The 17,326-nt window shown below is 39.9% G+C and overlaps 1 protein-coding gene across 1 annotated transcript; it reads right to left on the bottom strand.

Annotated features, from left to right (window-relative positions):
- Nucleotides 1-2,546: 2,546 nt before the first annotated feature.
- slc26a11 (solute carrier family 26 member 11) lies at nt 2,547-17,201 on the bottom strand (the record flags this gene model as incomplete). Its single annotated transcript, XM_080834964.1, has 15 exons — nt 2,547-2,666; nt 3,749-3,882; nt 4,297-4,396; nt 4,500-4,627; nt 4,824-4,964; nt 7,008-7,063; nt 8,163-8,223; nt 8,312-8,362; nt 8,470-8,542; nt 8,692-8,870; nt 11,530-11,672; nt 12,301-12,380; nt 15,149-15,234; nt 16,204-16,396; nt 16,974-17,201. 15 exons carry the CDS (start codon nt 17,199-17,201, stop codon nt 2,547-2,549), a joined length of 1,773 nt encoding a protein of 590 aa, XP_080691090.1.
- Between the last annotated feature and the right edge of the window lie 125 nt (nt 17,202-17,326).

Raw genomic sequence — 17,326 nt, 5'->3', positions numbered from 1 at the left:
ATGTGCTTCCCTCCACGCCACACAAACAACCAGGCAATACAAACATTTCTAATGGTTTTAGTCAACTGGCGACACTTAGAGGCTATGTGGTGCAACTACCATCATTATGAGTTTGTTTACGAGTCTCTACGTGTGAAAACTATTCCTTTTAAATATGAGTTAGTTTACATGTCTCTACGTGTGAAAACTATTACTATTCAAAATGAATTCGTTAACGAGTCTCTACGTGTGAAAACTATTACTATTCAAAATTAGTTAGTTTCAGAGTCTCTACATGGGAAAACTATTACTTTTCAAAATGATGACACATTGGACTGACTGGACATAATTACACATCAATGTGTATGAATTAAAACAGTGGACATACGAGGTGCTATCATAAAGTTCCTAGACTGCTCCTGTGGTGAAGAAACAGAATAGCATGGTCATGCACGGTCAACAGCAGTGAGCAGTAGCTGTCATGAGTCAGTATGCAGCATGGACAACATCAGGACTTGTGTTACTCATGTTTTATTGACCATATGCACGTGCTCTTTTGCAATTTTACTATGGACACTAAAACTTGAGCAGAGACCCTTGAAATGCTTCAGCAAGCCTAAGTCAATGAAGCAATGTCCTGGAACTGGACCACACACAGACACTTCAACATTAACAATATAAAACCATTTGAATGTAAAAACTCAGTACGTTTCCCTGTCATTCATAAAATGTCTTTATTATATCCACATCACAACGCAGACACCTTGACAACAGAGCTGATCATCAACAGTGCTGATCATGTGCCATCTTCACTGGGCCAGTCAATCACCAGATACACATTTGTAATCAAATCAACTCATTATTGATGGTGAGGGATAGTAAACATCATACATATTCTAATGAAAATGGAAGTGGAATTCTAAAGATGGAAAGGAGATGGAAAGGAGATGAAAAGGAGCGTAAATGGAGTGATTCATAGTGTGAGAAAAGGGAATTAGAAAGGGACAGATAGATATATCTAAAGGAAAATTAGCAGAGTATATTTAGAGCCTCTTATCAATACTGCTAGTTACACAGTTATATAGAGAGGGAGAGATAGTAAGGAAGCCTTGAAATCGGCGCCGCAGGTGTCAGTGAAACACAGCTGCAAACAAGTTTAATTAGCTGATTATGATGTCACAATGGCCCAATGTAAGTATGGGAAAATGTTCTTAGTTTAGTGTTTCTAAACTCTCAAAAAATCTAAAAAAATATAAAGTGTAGAAAAATCAAATGAAAAAAAGAAAACTCTGCCTTCACCTTAAAGTGCGGAAAACTGCCCTTCAATCCCATCACATCTCTCAATCCAACTAGGAGATGCATAGACTACTTGACTATTCAAGTACTCAAGTATTCGAGCAATCAAACTATTCCGATTTTCGAGTTTCTACATTAACATCGAGTACTCGTTTATCATATGATGCTAGTTTAAGAACTAAAAAGTCAGTTTCTTAATTTAGTTCATTGTTAGTATCCACTACATTTCCCATACTGCTTTGTTTGGAGTCAGGGCTGAAGCAGGTTTTGGAGTTGAGAGCAGAGAAGAGGAGTCGATGAATAGAGTGTTTAGGATGGTGCTGGAGAATTAACGGTAAAGTGTTTCAGCTCTCAACTCGTCTGTCTCTATGAAACCCCCTCCCAAGGATCTCCAGTTCTACGCTAGCTCTCAGTTTTTAGATAGAGTCCATGGTTAACGTGATGGCAGAAATAAAATGTTTGTTATTTCATTGATAAAACCGACTGTTGTTATCATTTAGGCTAATAGACTTTGCCAGGCCTACTACACTAACATGGCTTAACAAACTGATGTTAAAAAAATAGATACAAGCAAATATGACTAAAATGACCGGGTTTCATGGAATTTACAAAAGAACAGCCGCTATGTAAACACAATGAAAAAAAAAACACTTTGATGATCTTAGGCTTCCATAGAACGTTGGAAACTAACATCAAAATATTGTCATTGGTATCATCCACTTCACCATTGCATAAATATGAGTATAATCAATAAAACCTTCCTTATAAAGAGCAACAAGAAATGGACGTTACTGTGGTTATGTTACTTTTAGGTTATTATCAACACCAGACTTGATACGTTTACTGTTGCTTGCTAATAACATGATTATTTTACAGACACTTCCAGAGTTTGTAGTGTCATATCACAGACAGGCTAATTTAAGATTTATTTTTTAAGTATTCATACAATCATGTTATCAAAAGGATGATCACTAAGCCTTTGGAAACCGGACATAGCTGATAAAATATGATCAATCAAACTTCAGTCAGCACAGTCTGCCGATCAAATTAAATACTGATCATCTTCAGTAAAGACTATAGGATCATTTATTGCAACATTCATTTGAGGCACTCCAAAGGCACTCTGGCTAGTACTAAAAAGATTTCTTTGATGTTAAAGCTTTCAGTCGTGGTGAGTATTACCCAACGGGCTCCCAGTCGTGATGAGTATTACCCAACGGGCTCCCAGTCGTGATGAGTGTTACCCAACGGGCTCCCAGTCGTGATGAGTATTACCCAACGGGCTCCCAGTCGTGATGAGTGTTACCCAACAGACGTTCCCCTGCAGCTTCAACACTGTCCGTATGCTGCAGTTCTAGGTCTGCTGCTTTAAAAACCTCAAGAAGACAGTCCTGGTAGAGTAAAGAAAACGGATCTCAGTGTTAGGAAAATGCCCATAGCACAGTAGAATACTGACACAGCATAAAGCTCTACATACAGCTATACATACACCACTATAACACCACAACTCAATTTAATGTCAACATTATATACTTTAGTGTCATTGACACTGTTTCAATAAAGTGCACAGAACACCAGGTCTGACCCCCCAGAGAGAGCACATATGGTTAAATATACCTAATTAAACTGAATACATCCAGCAATACTCAAGTAGCACAACAATTGAGAAACACTTTATTTGGATAGTCCGCCTACAGAGGGTACACAGAGTATCGGTAACATTTCAGCATCTTATCAGTTGAGATTCAACAATTCAGCTGTTTTGCTTTGTCTCCTGATGCTTATATACAGATAATATACAGTATATCGATTATATACGTATATAGATTATACGTGATGATACATGAATGTAACTACATATTCTCAGAATAATTGAATATGAATGACTCATTGTGCAACAATGCACAAACAAATATTCAACAAACAATTGGCAAACCATTTAGTCAATATTAGTTGAATATTCAAATGTTCAACTGATATTCAACAGGAATGGATTGCCAGAATCACGGACTGCACTTGTCTTAACATAGTGTAGCGTGCAGGGGGTTGTGCTAGTGGACTTAGTGTTCGGCCCTCCTCCAGAGCCAGAGGTGAGGGTCCTGGGTTGCACTACTGGGGCTGTGGGGGGTGCATGACCTGGCCAGGCATGAAGGTGCTGACTGGGCACCTCAGAATCAGAACGCCTGCCGCTAAGGAGAGGATTTTGTGCCCGGAGATGAGGTATGGGTTTAGGGTCCTGAGCGCAAGGAGGAGGTTGTCTCTCCTGATCCAGTGGGTCGGGCCATGTACTGTGCAAGCATTTACCGCCTGATGCTGTGTATAGGGTGCGGCTGGGTGGTTCTACACTGACATACATACATACAATACTGCCTATCCCTGCTATATTAATATCACTTTTTATGATAGAACATCACCTAAAGTGACCGATACGTAACTCATTTTAATTGTCACACAATTTAATTTGGTTAGATACCTTTAATCCTGAGAAGATCAAAGTGACATTTTGAAGTCTGAACTGTTGGATGAGGTCCCTGACCTCATTGACCACGGTGAAATCAATCCTGCTGACATGGTGGCAGTCCAACACCACAGAGCGAGGGGGGGACACTGGGACATTGACACGACAAGATAAGACACAAAAGATTAACAGCATGGAGTCTGACATTATTTGACTACTGTCATAGTCTTTGAAAATATTAAACGCCATTCCACAACTAGACCCCTGTACACTGACATACAGTATAAGCACACAAGCTCTTAAGTTACATGGCAGACTAACCACAACTACACTAGCTAGTAACTACAGGATAATTAAACATGCTTGCCATTTTCTCATCCACACCCCTGAGCCAAAAGTAGTAAGGGAAGTTCGCTAGATGTTTCACTGCTGTGGAAGCTTACCTTAAGAGTGTGCCGAGAGGAAGATCTGATTTACTCCTTACCAAGTTTCTCTGACAAATATTTGTTACTATAATTACATTCAAATACAATAAAATGCATTATATAAGCCTTCAATTTTACCCAGAAGTGCATGGTTGTAGATGACATGGCTCAAGTGCTCTGCGGCTGGGAAGCTAAGCCCACTGTCCAGCTCCATCAGCAGGAAGCCATGGTCAGTAACCTTGGCAATGCAAAGAGAGGGAAACAAACAGTGTCTCTTTAAAAGTTGAGCCCAAACCATGTTTCTGTGTGTCTATGTATGATTCTCCATCGGGAAAACACACCTTTATTTCGGGTCTGGCCTCATTATGTAGAAGCATGGCTACAGACACCAGGAGCCCTCCCACAATGCCATACTGGATCTCCCAGAAGCTCACCAGAAATGTGACCATGAAGGGTACCAGGTCCAGTTCTGAGAAGATGAGCAGAAGACGCACTTACTACAACTCAGCAGAAACCTCATTTCAATCATGTAGAGTCAAAGTAAATGATATGATGCAGAAGATCCTTTAAAGAGACACATTAACTCAAATATTTGTAATCAGGCAATCAGCAATGTTTATGTACAAGGCTTGTCTACCTTTGTCTCCAAAAACACATGTACTCACTCTTGACCCTCCAGAGTTGTATCACGTGGTGGTAATCAAACAAGGGTGTGACGGCACATATGATGACAGCAGCTAGAGAGGCTTTAGGAATGTAGTAGAACACTGGCATGAGGTAGGCCAGTGAGAGCAGCACGATCACACCTAGCAAACAGAAGAAATGCAAAATCATCAAATGACCAAATCTAAACCACTATCCATCTAAACCAGGGGTCTCAAACTCAGGCCCAGGGGCCAAATCTCAAAGTTCCATACATTTTTTTTTTAGTTCCATTGATTTAAATGGCCACCACAACGTTTACCGTAAAAATCTGGCCCACCAATGACTAGACTGGACGCTCATCGGCCCCCGCGTAATTTGTGTTTGAGACCCCTGATCTAAACAAACTATCAAATAACTAATCGCAAAGAGTCTAGAAGTAGGTCAACCTTCCACTCAAACTATGCATATCACGGCAAACACAGTCTGGATTTCATTTGTAATTAGTGTGATCATGTCAGCAACTAGAGATGCATTTCCACACGAACATGTGAGTGTGATTGTAGCTGTAGCTGTTTCATACTGCAGCCTACGCAAGCCAAGCAGATGCTAACAGTTTGACCTACAACCTAAATATGGGGTCTTGACTCTCAGTATGGACTCCCTGTGGAATGAGCAGTAAATAACATTTGACGAGGCAGGCATGCTCCATGTTACCCACCATCAGCCTTGCATGTATTCTTGAGTGTAAACATCCTGGCAAATGTATGTATGAATTCATTTTTATTTTTTTAGAATTGGCTGCTTATTTTAAGGTTTGAATTAATTTAGGATATGAAATACTACGTATTATGAGTCCTTATGTGTTTATCAATCCAATGTGAGGCTAGCCATTGTTTCTGACTGTTTACCCATGGGGCAAGTTGTCACAAGTGCCCACTGAGATTAATGACTTAAGCGGACCTGCAAATGTCCAATTACAGCTGTTGAAGAATCTGCCTGGTCACAGTTGTTATTGATGACTTGGCCATTAAAATGCTTACTGTCTGGGGTGGGGCTGGGTACCTAAGCCCGTCCCTCTTTCCTTGTCCCCTTGTCTGCACCCCCACCCATTAGGAGTTCAGGGAAGCAGCTATTTAGGTAGACAAGTAACATATCCTATAGATTTACTTCTATTGTTGCATCTAACTGACTGATACTTCACTATTGTGAAACAATACAATTGCCTAAAAGAAAGACATTCTACATTTGCATTAATAAAACACAACAATTGTCTGTACTTCAGTGCGCTGGCTCATATAAAGAGTTTGTGCCAGATTTGATGTGATAGGCTAGTGCAAAGTGAAGAGAAGTTAAGTATAAGTTTTACACTCAAACTACTGAGCTAGCTAACAAGCTAACCACTAGCTACTAGCTTGCCGGTTATAGCTTCACACCACCATTACATTGTTAGTAACAGAGTAGCTAAACTTGCTTGCGGTTTTCATGACAACATCCCCAGAGTGAAAAGTGGTAAGCAAAGTTCACACGGTGTTTCTCTGCAATGTTAGTACAACTGAGAAAACAAAATATAGTGTAACAGAAGACACTTATCTTTATTAGCATGTTCACAATAAGCAATATTCTGGTAACTTTAACATCTCAAAACGACCCACCCTGTCACAAGCTTGGCCTAATACTGAATAATGAATTAGAAATTGAACAGAGTTTGCTTTGAAGGATGCCACTTCTTTCTTTGTCCATTCGCGTAGTATATCTAACCATGGGAACAAGTGGTTTGCTTTTGTTTTTACATTGACAATGTGTTATAATTTATTTAATACTGATTAGCATGAACAAGCCTCTGATACGTAGATGAAGTCCACGCGTGTCAACTGAACACAAGCTTCAATAGAAGGGATAAACCCCAGGATAGCTGACCTAATCTGATCTGATTTAACATGTTAACACGATGCTTCAATTTGATTGCTGGCATGGAAATAGTCCAGAATCTAAAATATTCTTCTTTATTTTACATGACAGAACTCTGTGTTTTTCAATTCAATTTTATTTATTATATAGCAATAACACAATACAATTGTCTCACAGTGCTTTAAAGAGCCCAGGGCCTGAGTCCACTTCTTAAATGTCTCACAATCAAATACATATACACAAAAAATGTGGGAAACCTGAAAATGATGAATATTTCAATCATGCAATATATGTACCTGTGATGACACCCCCTGCTGGGGTACACACCCCTGTCTGAGAGTTAACTGCAGTCCTGCAAGGAAAATAAGGTAAATGAACACACACACTATGTACCATAGGCTAAATCAATACATCCTACAATGTACAGCCCTTTATTCACAATCCGTTATTCAGCTCCCTCCAAATATATAGAACATATTTTCAAAACAGTGTGGTATTTTTTAGAGAGTTGAGTTGATCTTCTGTGCATGATTTAGCTGACAGTGAAAACTATAATTCAATGAAATTATAGTAATCTACATAGTGCCATTAAGTAAAGGATCGCACATCGCACACTTTACTATGATGGGTCATTCTGTGACAGGAAATATCATTTAAGTAACAGTATGGACATCTATATCCTACATACTAAGAACCTATGGCTGCCTGGTGGGATTTATTTTTCAAGTATACGGTTTCCCACCTATTATATAGTTCCTTGCCAAAATGATTGACAATCATTCTCCCAATCATCGTGGACACAAGTTTATGACCACTCCTGAGAACACACAGAGGTCCAGAGGGCACAAATTGTGGTTCCTCATAATGAAAGACATTCTGAACAAACGAGTTATGGGAAGTTAAAGTGTAGAAAGACTGCTGGTCACAATGCAGTTGTGAAATTTGCAAATTGAGGAACGTATTCAGACAGAATGTGGTCAGGGCATTCGCGAGTGACGCTTTTTTTTAAACCCATTTTTGTGTAGATAGGGCAAACTGCTTTATTACTGTTGAAAAGCAACTACAATAGGATGACACAACCTCATATAATCAATGTAACTCCTGATGCAATCACTGCGTTCAGAAGGAGAAAGTACTCAAGAGTGGTATTTTGTGCGTACATTTGTAACACTTTGATCAAGATCTGATCACTTTTTAGAGAAATATATACAGATTTTCAGAAACACTTGAGGGTCATAAACTTTCCATCACCACTATACAGTATGTTTGTCTGCTACCCTCCCCCTCCCATCCTGTACTTTTAAGATAAAAACACTAGGGAACAAAATGGGACCAAATAACAAGGCTTGGCAAGTACAAAAACAATTGTAAGACAGATATCAAAAAGCTATTAACGACAATAACAAAAGCGATAATCAAAGACTTGAATTGAGAAATCTTAATTCACTCACCTGCCAAAACTCCCAGTGACAGGATATGCAGAAACAAAAGACCCCATGATGTTGGTGACCCCTGTCAAGACACATTTATATCAGATAGATGCAAGACCCTTTTTGAATTATGTAAAATGTGGTCATGAATGAGTAACAATGAGACGTACCAATTGCAAAAAGTTCCTGATTTGGATCAATGCGATAATTATTTGTACTCCCTGAAAATGATGCAAAAATGTTATTTGAAATAAAAAAACAACACAATCATAACTTATAGTTTAGTCCCAACCACGTGGCCAGGGGAAGCCGTGCTGGTGTCTCTTACCAAAGGCTTTAGCAATTGCAATGCTTTCCAATACACCCATCAAAGGTACAATAGCCAAACCCCCACCAAGATCCTGTTTCAGAAACATGATGTGAATTAAATCAGGAATTCAATTACTTGCAAACAATCAAATGTAACCTTTCAGTGAATCCTAAATCATAATACATCTTCACATATTAATGATTGTTGAAATAGCTTTAGTAATATGTCCACCTGACTTACCAGCACAATGTCAGTGAAAGATATTGTTGTCCCATTTGGTGTGATTTCCGAGAAGGGTGGAGGCCTGAATGGTGGGAGACCCCTGGAGGTTTTCCCAGTGAGAGTGAAATAATGACGGTTGGGGGCCTCCAGTGAAAAGGCCATAATGGCTGCACCAACAACCACCAATGCGTTTCTGACTGGAAGAGAAAGGGAGAAATGGGGTGAGCAATTATGTGATATGAGATCATTAATGTAGTTGACAAGGAATACATGTTTTGCGATATTAGGTAATAAATGCAGTTGTCAAGGGATACATGTTTTGCAGGTAAAATATGACAACAAGGATGCATCCTAACCATGCCTCTATGTTACACATCTTTCCTCAAGAGTAATCTGATGTATAGATGTATGATGAAAACCACATAAATAGCTTCAACTGTGGTGACTGGTCAGCCCTCATCAATCTTCACTCAGTACTGTAAACAGGCGTCAGGAATGCAATCATCACCACAGACAGGAAACCCTAGGCTGGGTGGCTTACACGCGTCTGTACATTATGGGACAATAGAAGGCTTTAGGGTGGTCAATATTGCACAATTTATCTGACTCCATTCAATTCTTGGCTGACCTCCAAATATTACGAAGCAGTATAGGAGCCTTTGGAACAATGTAACAGCCTGGCACACGTTATATGAATGCAAACAAATTCCAAACTCCACCAAAAACACTTAGTGTTGACATACACCTGATACACCTGAATGCCAAGGAGAGGTGTTAAAGAGGTTAAGCTATAGCAGGTACGCTAGATTACAGTGAAACCATGATCAGACTGATGCCCACATCACAAGAATTCAAGACTAGACAAAAATATGTTACCTTCATAAACATTTACAGATGTGATTCTTAAGCTCAAACTCCGAATCAATGGGGTAAGGTTAAAGCAAACAAGGGGATCAAGAAATGCAGGATCTGGTGATTAGTTACTGTGACCAGGCCATGGTGTCCCTGATGTCACCCAAGGCATGGAGGGCATGGAGGTGAATACAAACAATGAAAGTCTTCTGTTGTGAGATGATCAGAAGGAAGTCCTCTGACATACTGCCTCTCTGGAGATACTGCCTCTCTGGCCATCTGCTCTGGCTTTGGGGATCGGGCTGTTCATTTTCTAAATTTGATCAGTGTGAATTTTGCCTCACAATGGGTTTTAGATTTTGTTTTGCAAATTTATTTTAAAAGACAAACTGAAATATTACATTGAGTACGTGTAAAATCATGAAATATCACACGTCTTCAGACCCATTGCTTTGCAGACACTTGAAACTGAGCTTAAATGCCTCCCTTTTCTCTTGATCATCTTTAAGATGTTTCTTGACCTCGACTGACGTCCACCTGCTTGGAAAGGCACACTGTTTTATAGATGACAATTGATATCAGAGCAAATGGAGATCAAAGCAACTGTCTGCACAGCTCAGAGCTCAGTGCTCATTGAAGGTTCCTAGGAGCACAGTGGTCTCCATAATTCTTCAACGGAAGAAGTTTAGATCAACCAACACCCTTCCTAGAGCAGGCTGCCCAGCCAAACTTAACAATCAGGTGAGAATGGCCTTGGTGAGAGAAGTGACCAAGAACCCAATGTTCACTCTGGCTGAGCTCCAGAGATCCTGTGAGGAGAAACTTCCAGAAGGACAACCATCACTACAGCTCTCCACTGATCTGGGGTTTATGGCAGAGGGGCCAGATAAAGCCTCTCCTGTGAAAGATAAAGGAAAGCCACTAAAGTAAACTCTCAGACTGTGAGAAAGAAGATTTGAAGCATCATGTCTGCATTGATGTCATGTCTGGTTTTTCTTTTCAGTGGCAAGGACTAGGTCATAGTTGAGGAAATCTGAATGGAGCACACAGATATCCTTGATTTGGTCCAGAGTGCTCAGGACCTCTGACTGGGCTGAAGGTTCACCTTCCAACAGGACAATGACCCTAAGCACACAGCCAAGAGTGTCGTAGGGCCAACCTTGTGAATGTCCTTGAGTGGCCCAGCCGGAGCCCGGAGCTTGAGAGGATCCTCAAATCCGGTAAATCCTCAAATCCAAGTGTGCAAATCTTGGCCCAGCATACCCAAGCAGCTTGTTTAATCCCATGGCGTGAGTGTATTTTACTTACTTGATGACGTGACTGGTCTCAATGACCAACAGTGGGGCTTGTCACGCTTGTTTAGGTTATGCACATGCACATTGTAATCAGTACGGTACAGTACTGCTGACAACAATGGGAGCTAGAGAGGGCTAGATGGACCAACCCTGACCCTGCATGTATGCGTGAGAAATATGTTTTCTCTTGTCAGCTCATGAACTGTAAAGACAGGAAGGAAGAAAGGAATAGCTTGTTCTATGAATTAGGGATAGGCATTTGTTTTTCATTTCCATGTGAGAGAGATGCTGGATCACATAGAAAATAAATGACCTCCGGTCGCCAGGGTATATTTTGACGGTCTTGCCGTCTCTTTAAATGCATTTTTAATGTATGTATATAAGTTTGACCTATGACAAAAAAATAGTTCGGCTGGTTTCTATCAAGACTAGTGAAAGTGGTGATTCGAGTGTTGCTTTACAAATCAATGAACTAATAATCTACTGTATATGCATCCTTCAGTCTTCCTGTTATACACAACCGACATTATATTATCCGCCAATCAAACACAAGTCAATCATTTTGGTCACCTTCCTATCTGTGATTTGTTTTTGTTTATATCACTGAAAATTATTGAAGCTGTTTTAATCCGAACGGTGTGATGAATAATAACAGACCTGTTGAGTGGCCACCTACTGAAGTAAATAAATAACTAAATAAAGCACAAACCTGTAGCAGCACTCCATACCAGTCTGTGAGCGGCTCTGACAGTGGCACTGTGCTCATCTGAGAGGGTTGGGAGAGTACTCTTCATCTTCATCAGAACTATCAACAGGACCATACAAGACACACCCAGAACTACATCACCCAACCTGCAGCACGAGCACAGAAGACTTTGGAAAATGAATATACACATTATGATACAGTCCAGCAGTAGTGCAAATTATGAATATGAAGGCACAGGGTAAACGTGGCAAATTGAAATTATAAATGAATAAATAAATAACAGATTTGTAATCTTTTTTTTTTTTTAAATCATAAACTAAAAAATAATAATTATAGTACTAGTAACACCGCAATAAAGGTTTCAACAGTGGGGAATTGGAGATGTTTTCATTTGTGGTTCCTTGATGGATGAATGCCCTCATCAACGCTCAGGGTTTTATTGTCGTCACAATTATTTGTACTTTATTTTGTCAATTATTTGTACTTTATTTTATTTTTGTATTTATTTGTATTTTTCCCTTTGCCTGTAACCAAGTCAACCTCAAGTTAATTAGCAGTTATTTTGAATGCCTAGATTTCCAGCTTCTCCCAGATACCCCACCTACACACACACTTTGTACCACCCCATACACACCCCACCTCTGTACCTCTGTGTATAGATGTAACAACCTTATCTTTCACCCTTACAGCAAAGAGCCATAGTTTTCTCTGTGGTTTGTCTATGTATGTTCTTCAAATCTGATAATGCATAGAAACTTGACACCTCCCACTCACCTTGCCTCTGGAATCTTCTGGAAGGTGTAGTAAAGCTGGAAGAAGAACTGACGAGGGACATTCTTCAGTCCTAGAATATTCTGCACACAAAACATACAGTTGAGGACAATTGGTTACGTTAAATCCAAATAAACTATGTTCACATGAATATAAATATACTCAGGTAGATAAACATAATACATGGTGATTTTTGCATAACACATTTTATTAAAAGCATTATCTGGTTAATATAATTTGAAGAAATCTCCAACATCCATTATTTTTGCACCTCTGAGAACCAGGGCCATCACCGGACGGCCATTAGGGGGGTAAAGCCATCACAGGAGGGCACTGAAGTGGACTATCGTGAATAGTTTTCAAATGACAATGATAACTGATAGCTTAGCATAGGCTGACAGCTTTAATTAAGTGAAGCACATTTATCTGCTGAGTACTAAACTTAAAGGCTGTGTTCTTAAACCTTTTTGATGTCTCCCCATTCCTCCAGTTCATACCACAATTTTCAAAACATGACAAAATGAACAGAAGATTGATGACTATGTACCACACATTCATGGCATGTCAATAGCAAGGCTTCACGGCATGTGTGCAGGGTTTTCTTAACAGTAAATTATTAATCAATGACCCAAGTCTAACAGCCTGGATTAATGTCATGTTATTTCCATGGATACGAACAACATGAGGTGTGTCTAATTCCCTCCATCAGCTTTCTTTAAAACAGTTTGAACTTCCCTGAACCATGTATTAAAAAACAAACCACCCTTTGCCCCCCTCCCATAGAGGCCAAGTTACATCAATGGAGAGCTCTCCAGATGGTGGATTCTTACACTTGCGGTGTTTGATTGATGGCTGGACTCTGGTGGCTTTAGAGCTTACTCACTGGACATAAGACATGAGTATGTTACTGTAAGTTAATAGAGAGTTCTCCAGATGGTGGATTCTTACACCTCGTGCACTGTTTGATTGATGGCTGGACTATGGTGGCTTCCCTCAACACACCAATGAGTAAGCGCTCATAGAGTAACATACTCATGTCTTATGTCCAGTGAGTAAGCGCTCATAGAGTAACATACTCATGTCTTATGTCCAGTGTGTAAGCCCTTATATAGTAATATACTAATGTCTTATGTCCAATGAGTAAGTTCTAATAGAGTAACATACTCATGTCTTATGTCCAGTGTGTAAGCCCTTATATAGTAATATACTAATGTCTTATGTCCAATGAGTAAGGTCTAATATAGTAACATACTCATGTCTTATGTCCAGTGAGTAAGCGCTCATAGAGTAACATACTCATGTCTTATGTCCAGTCTGTAACATACTCATGTCTTATGTCCAGTGTGTAAGCTCTACTAGAGTTACATACTCATGGCTTATGTCCAGTGAGTAAGCTCTTATAGAGTAACATACTCATGTCTTATGTCCAGTGAATAAGCTCTAATAAAGTAACATACTCACGTCTTATTTCCAGTTAATAAGCTCTAATAAAGTAACATACTCATGTTTTATTTCCAGTGAGTAAGCTCTAATAGAGTAACATACTCATGTCTTGTGTCCAGTGAGTAAGCTCCAATAAAGTAACATACTAATGTCTTATGTGCAGTGAGTAAGCTTATGTCTTATTCTTCTCTTTCCTGATGTGCTGCTGCATCCTGTTCACTGAACTCGGCTGACCACTCCCACTTAACTCTTGTCCCCAGTGCAGTACTACACATTGCTTACAATGCATCACACACAACTTCTCCAGATTCAGCTGTTGCATAATGGTTCAAATATCTGGGGCAGATCCAGATGGTATCAGCCCCAGGATCCTGAAGGCCTGTGTGGACCAGCTATAAGGGGTTTTACAGCACCGATTTAGCCAGGAGAATGTTCCAGTGCTGTGGAAGACATCCTGCCTTTTCCTATACCAAAGTCTTCTCTGTTTGTTGTCAATAACTATAGACCTCTCTAGACCTGCTGCAGTTCAATGTGCCTACCGCCCCGAGGCTGGAGTTCAGCGAGCCGACCTGGTCAAAGCAGGCAGTACTGTGAGGATCTTGTTCTTTGATTTCAGCAGTGCCTTTAACATGCTCCAGCCTATACTGCTCGCAAAATGCAAGCAGACCCCTCCACAACCTCCTGAATAATATACTATTGACTACCTGACAGACAGTCCTCTCACCTTTCCTCTTCCTTCTGAATACCTCAGACTTCCAGTACAACCTAGAGACCTCATCTGCATAGTGTAAAAGACGTATTGTAAAAGGTGTAGTGTAAAAGGCGTAGTGTAAAAGATGTAGTGTAAAAGCATGGTGTAAAAGATGTACAGTAAAAGGCATAGTGTAAAAGAGGAAGTGTAAAAGAGGAAGTGTGTAAGGCGTAGTGTAAAACACTTAGTGTAAAAGACGTAGTGTAAAAGGCGTAGTGTAAAAGGCGTAGTGTAAAAGACGTAGTGTAAAAGACGTAATGTAAAAGAGGAAGTGTAAAAGGCATAGTGTAAAAGGCGTAGTGTAAAAGAGGAAGTGTAAAAGAGGAAGTGTGTAAGGCGTAGTGTAAAAGACGTAGTGTAAAAGGCGTAGTATAAAAGGCGTAGTGTAAAAGGCGTTGTGTAAAAGAAGAAGTGTAAAAAAGGAAGTGTAAAAGAGGAAGTGTAAAAGAGGAAGTGTATAAGGCGTAGTGTAAAAGACGTAGTGTAAAAGAGGAAGTGTAAAAGGCGTAGTGTAAAAGGCGTAGTGTAAAAGGCGTAGTGTAAAAGGCGTTGTGTAAAAGGCGTAGTGTAAAAGACGTAGTGTAAAAGAGGAAGTGTAAAAGGCGTAGTGTTAACGGCTGAATAAACCTGGATAACAGGCTGAGGGATGGCACTCACCTTGACCTGACCAAATCCTATTGTAACTGCTGCAGCAGAAGTGAAGCCCTTGATGACAGGGTAGGAGATGAAGTCTAAGAGAAACCCTGCACACAAAAAGATAAATCAAAGAATACATTTGTATGTCTACTTTAATTGGAAATGGTGGGGTGTATCTATCACCTTTCACATTTGTATGTAAGCAATGTGAGGTAGAAGGTTATTATAGTTGCCAAGGGGTGGACAGTTATTATTATCATCTTATGCTCTGATGGTAATTCTAAAACTTTATGGAGCACCTCCATCTGGTGGTCAGTTATGATGTTTTTTGGCAACTTTCAGTTTTTTTCTCTCTGTTTAGGTGCCTAGGCTTTACCAGGGAAGGAAGCTGGACAAAAAAGATATCTCAGAACTTGAAGTGATTCTCAAGGAAGAATCGGTGAAAGTGTCTAAAAAAACATTTTGAGCGGCCACCTCTACGAAATGCAGTTATGCATGCAACCAGAAGTGCAAAAACGCAATACAAGTGCAGAGTATGTGCATATGTAAAGTGGGATAAGTGAATAAATAAGATATGTACAGTAAGAGATAGATATGTGATATGAACAGAATTGGGACTAGCAGCAATTGAGGTAAGAAGATATGGTAAGTATATATAAAGTGCAGGTGTAAGTATTAGTGGTGGTAATAAATGGAACAAAGTGAATGAGGTAGTAGTAATATAATGTTTAAGGAGTATTGTATGGTGTAAGTATGATTATGATACAGTAGTAAAAAAAAAAGACATGCTGGTGCAAAAGTACTTAAGTTAGTAGGGTGTGCACATGCCACTAATTACTTTGAAATGTTTATCTATTTATAAATTCATGAAAGGTCATTCAGAATTAACATTTGAAGAAAGTCTTATTGTTTACATAGATAGGAAGACAACAAATTAAAAATAAACTGAAATTAAATATTTAAAAACCGATAAGAACATACAAGAATAAAAGAGACACAAAATGGCACTACAACGCACCAACTCAAATTAAGATCAAAAAGCCTTCATATCATTTTATAATTTCACTCAGTTTTACCTAGTTTGAGGAGTGCCATTGAAGCCTGGATGAGCCCACAGAGGAAGGTCAGCAGTACAGCATAGACAGGGTCCCCCCCAATGAAGAAGGAGCACAGTAGGGACATGATGGCTGTGGGGCCCAGCGTCACATCCTTTGATGTGCCCAAGACACAGTAGAAAAAACCACCCATGAAAGCGGAGTATAAGCCGTACTGTAGAGAGATTAAAATGAGACAGATGAGTCTTAAGCATGAGAATGAAGCACTGTGATATCAGCCTTCTGAGACAAAAATGTAAAAAAAAAAAAGATCACTAACAACAGACAAGCTTATGTATGTATTTAGTACAAAGTATGGTGTGTGTGGAAAAGGGTAAGTTCTCCAGTCTCCAAAGTGGGAAGTTGTAAGTCCAGCTGACACTAAGTGTAGCCCCTGATTTTAATCCAATACACTTTCTTTTGTAATTCAGCAAATTGTTCCTCACATCCTCTAGTGGTCCATTCTCTGTGGATGCTCAAAGAACCCTCTTATGTCTACAGTCCTGTCTTTGTGGCCAAACATAGTGGCTCAGACCAAGCCATACAATATTCCAGCCAATCAACCTGTCGCCTGAGGAGCACGGAAGGCAGGGGTGTAGTTTGACTGGCTGCTGAACGCAAATACCACATTTAGCCAGAATCGCAGACTTGTCTAAATCACCAAACAAAGTGGGGTTTAAAATGCCACTTAATTGTGCTAATATACCAAATATGTGTGCTGCAGAGCCCATTAGGCCAAAAAATGCATTTACCTGTACAGGTAAGCCCGCCACCTCTGCATAGGCCAGAGCCTGTGGTACTGTGGTGAGGCCTACTGTGACCCCTGCAATGATGTCCATCTGCAGCCATCTGAGGTTGTATTTGGGAAGCCAGGTGAGAATGGGGATCCATGTCTGTAGTGTTCGTAAAGAGCAGCAGGAGAGCCACCTCTGCTGAACTGAGTTTCCATGTATGGGGAGGGGACTGACCAGGGGCTCCATCTCTCTGTCTCTCTATTCACAGTAGCAGCTTGCAAATGTCTTCAAATAGGTTTTGAAACCTCACCTACTTTTTTGCCTAGGTGATGACAGCTAAATGGACATTAAAGGCTTCATGACAACAAGAT

This window comes from Sprattus sprattus (genome assembly GCF_963457725.1).
Source record: "Sprattus sprattus genome assembly, chromosome: 1".
NCBI lineage: Eukaryota > Metazoa > Chordata > Actinopteri > Clupeiformes > Clupeidae > Sprattus > Sprattus sprattus.
The sequence above is the reverse complement of the archived record's forward strand: the minus strand, read 5'-3'. Positions and strand labels throughout refer to the sequence as shown.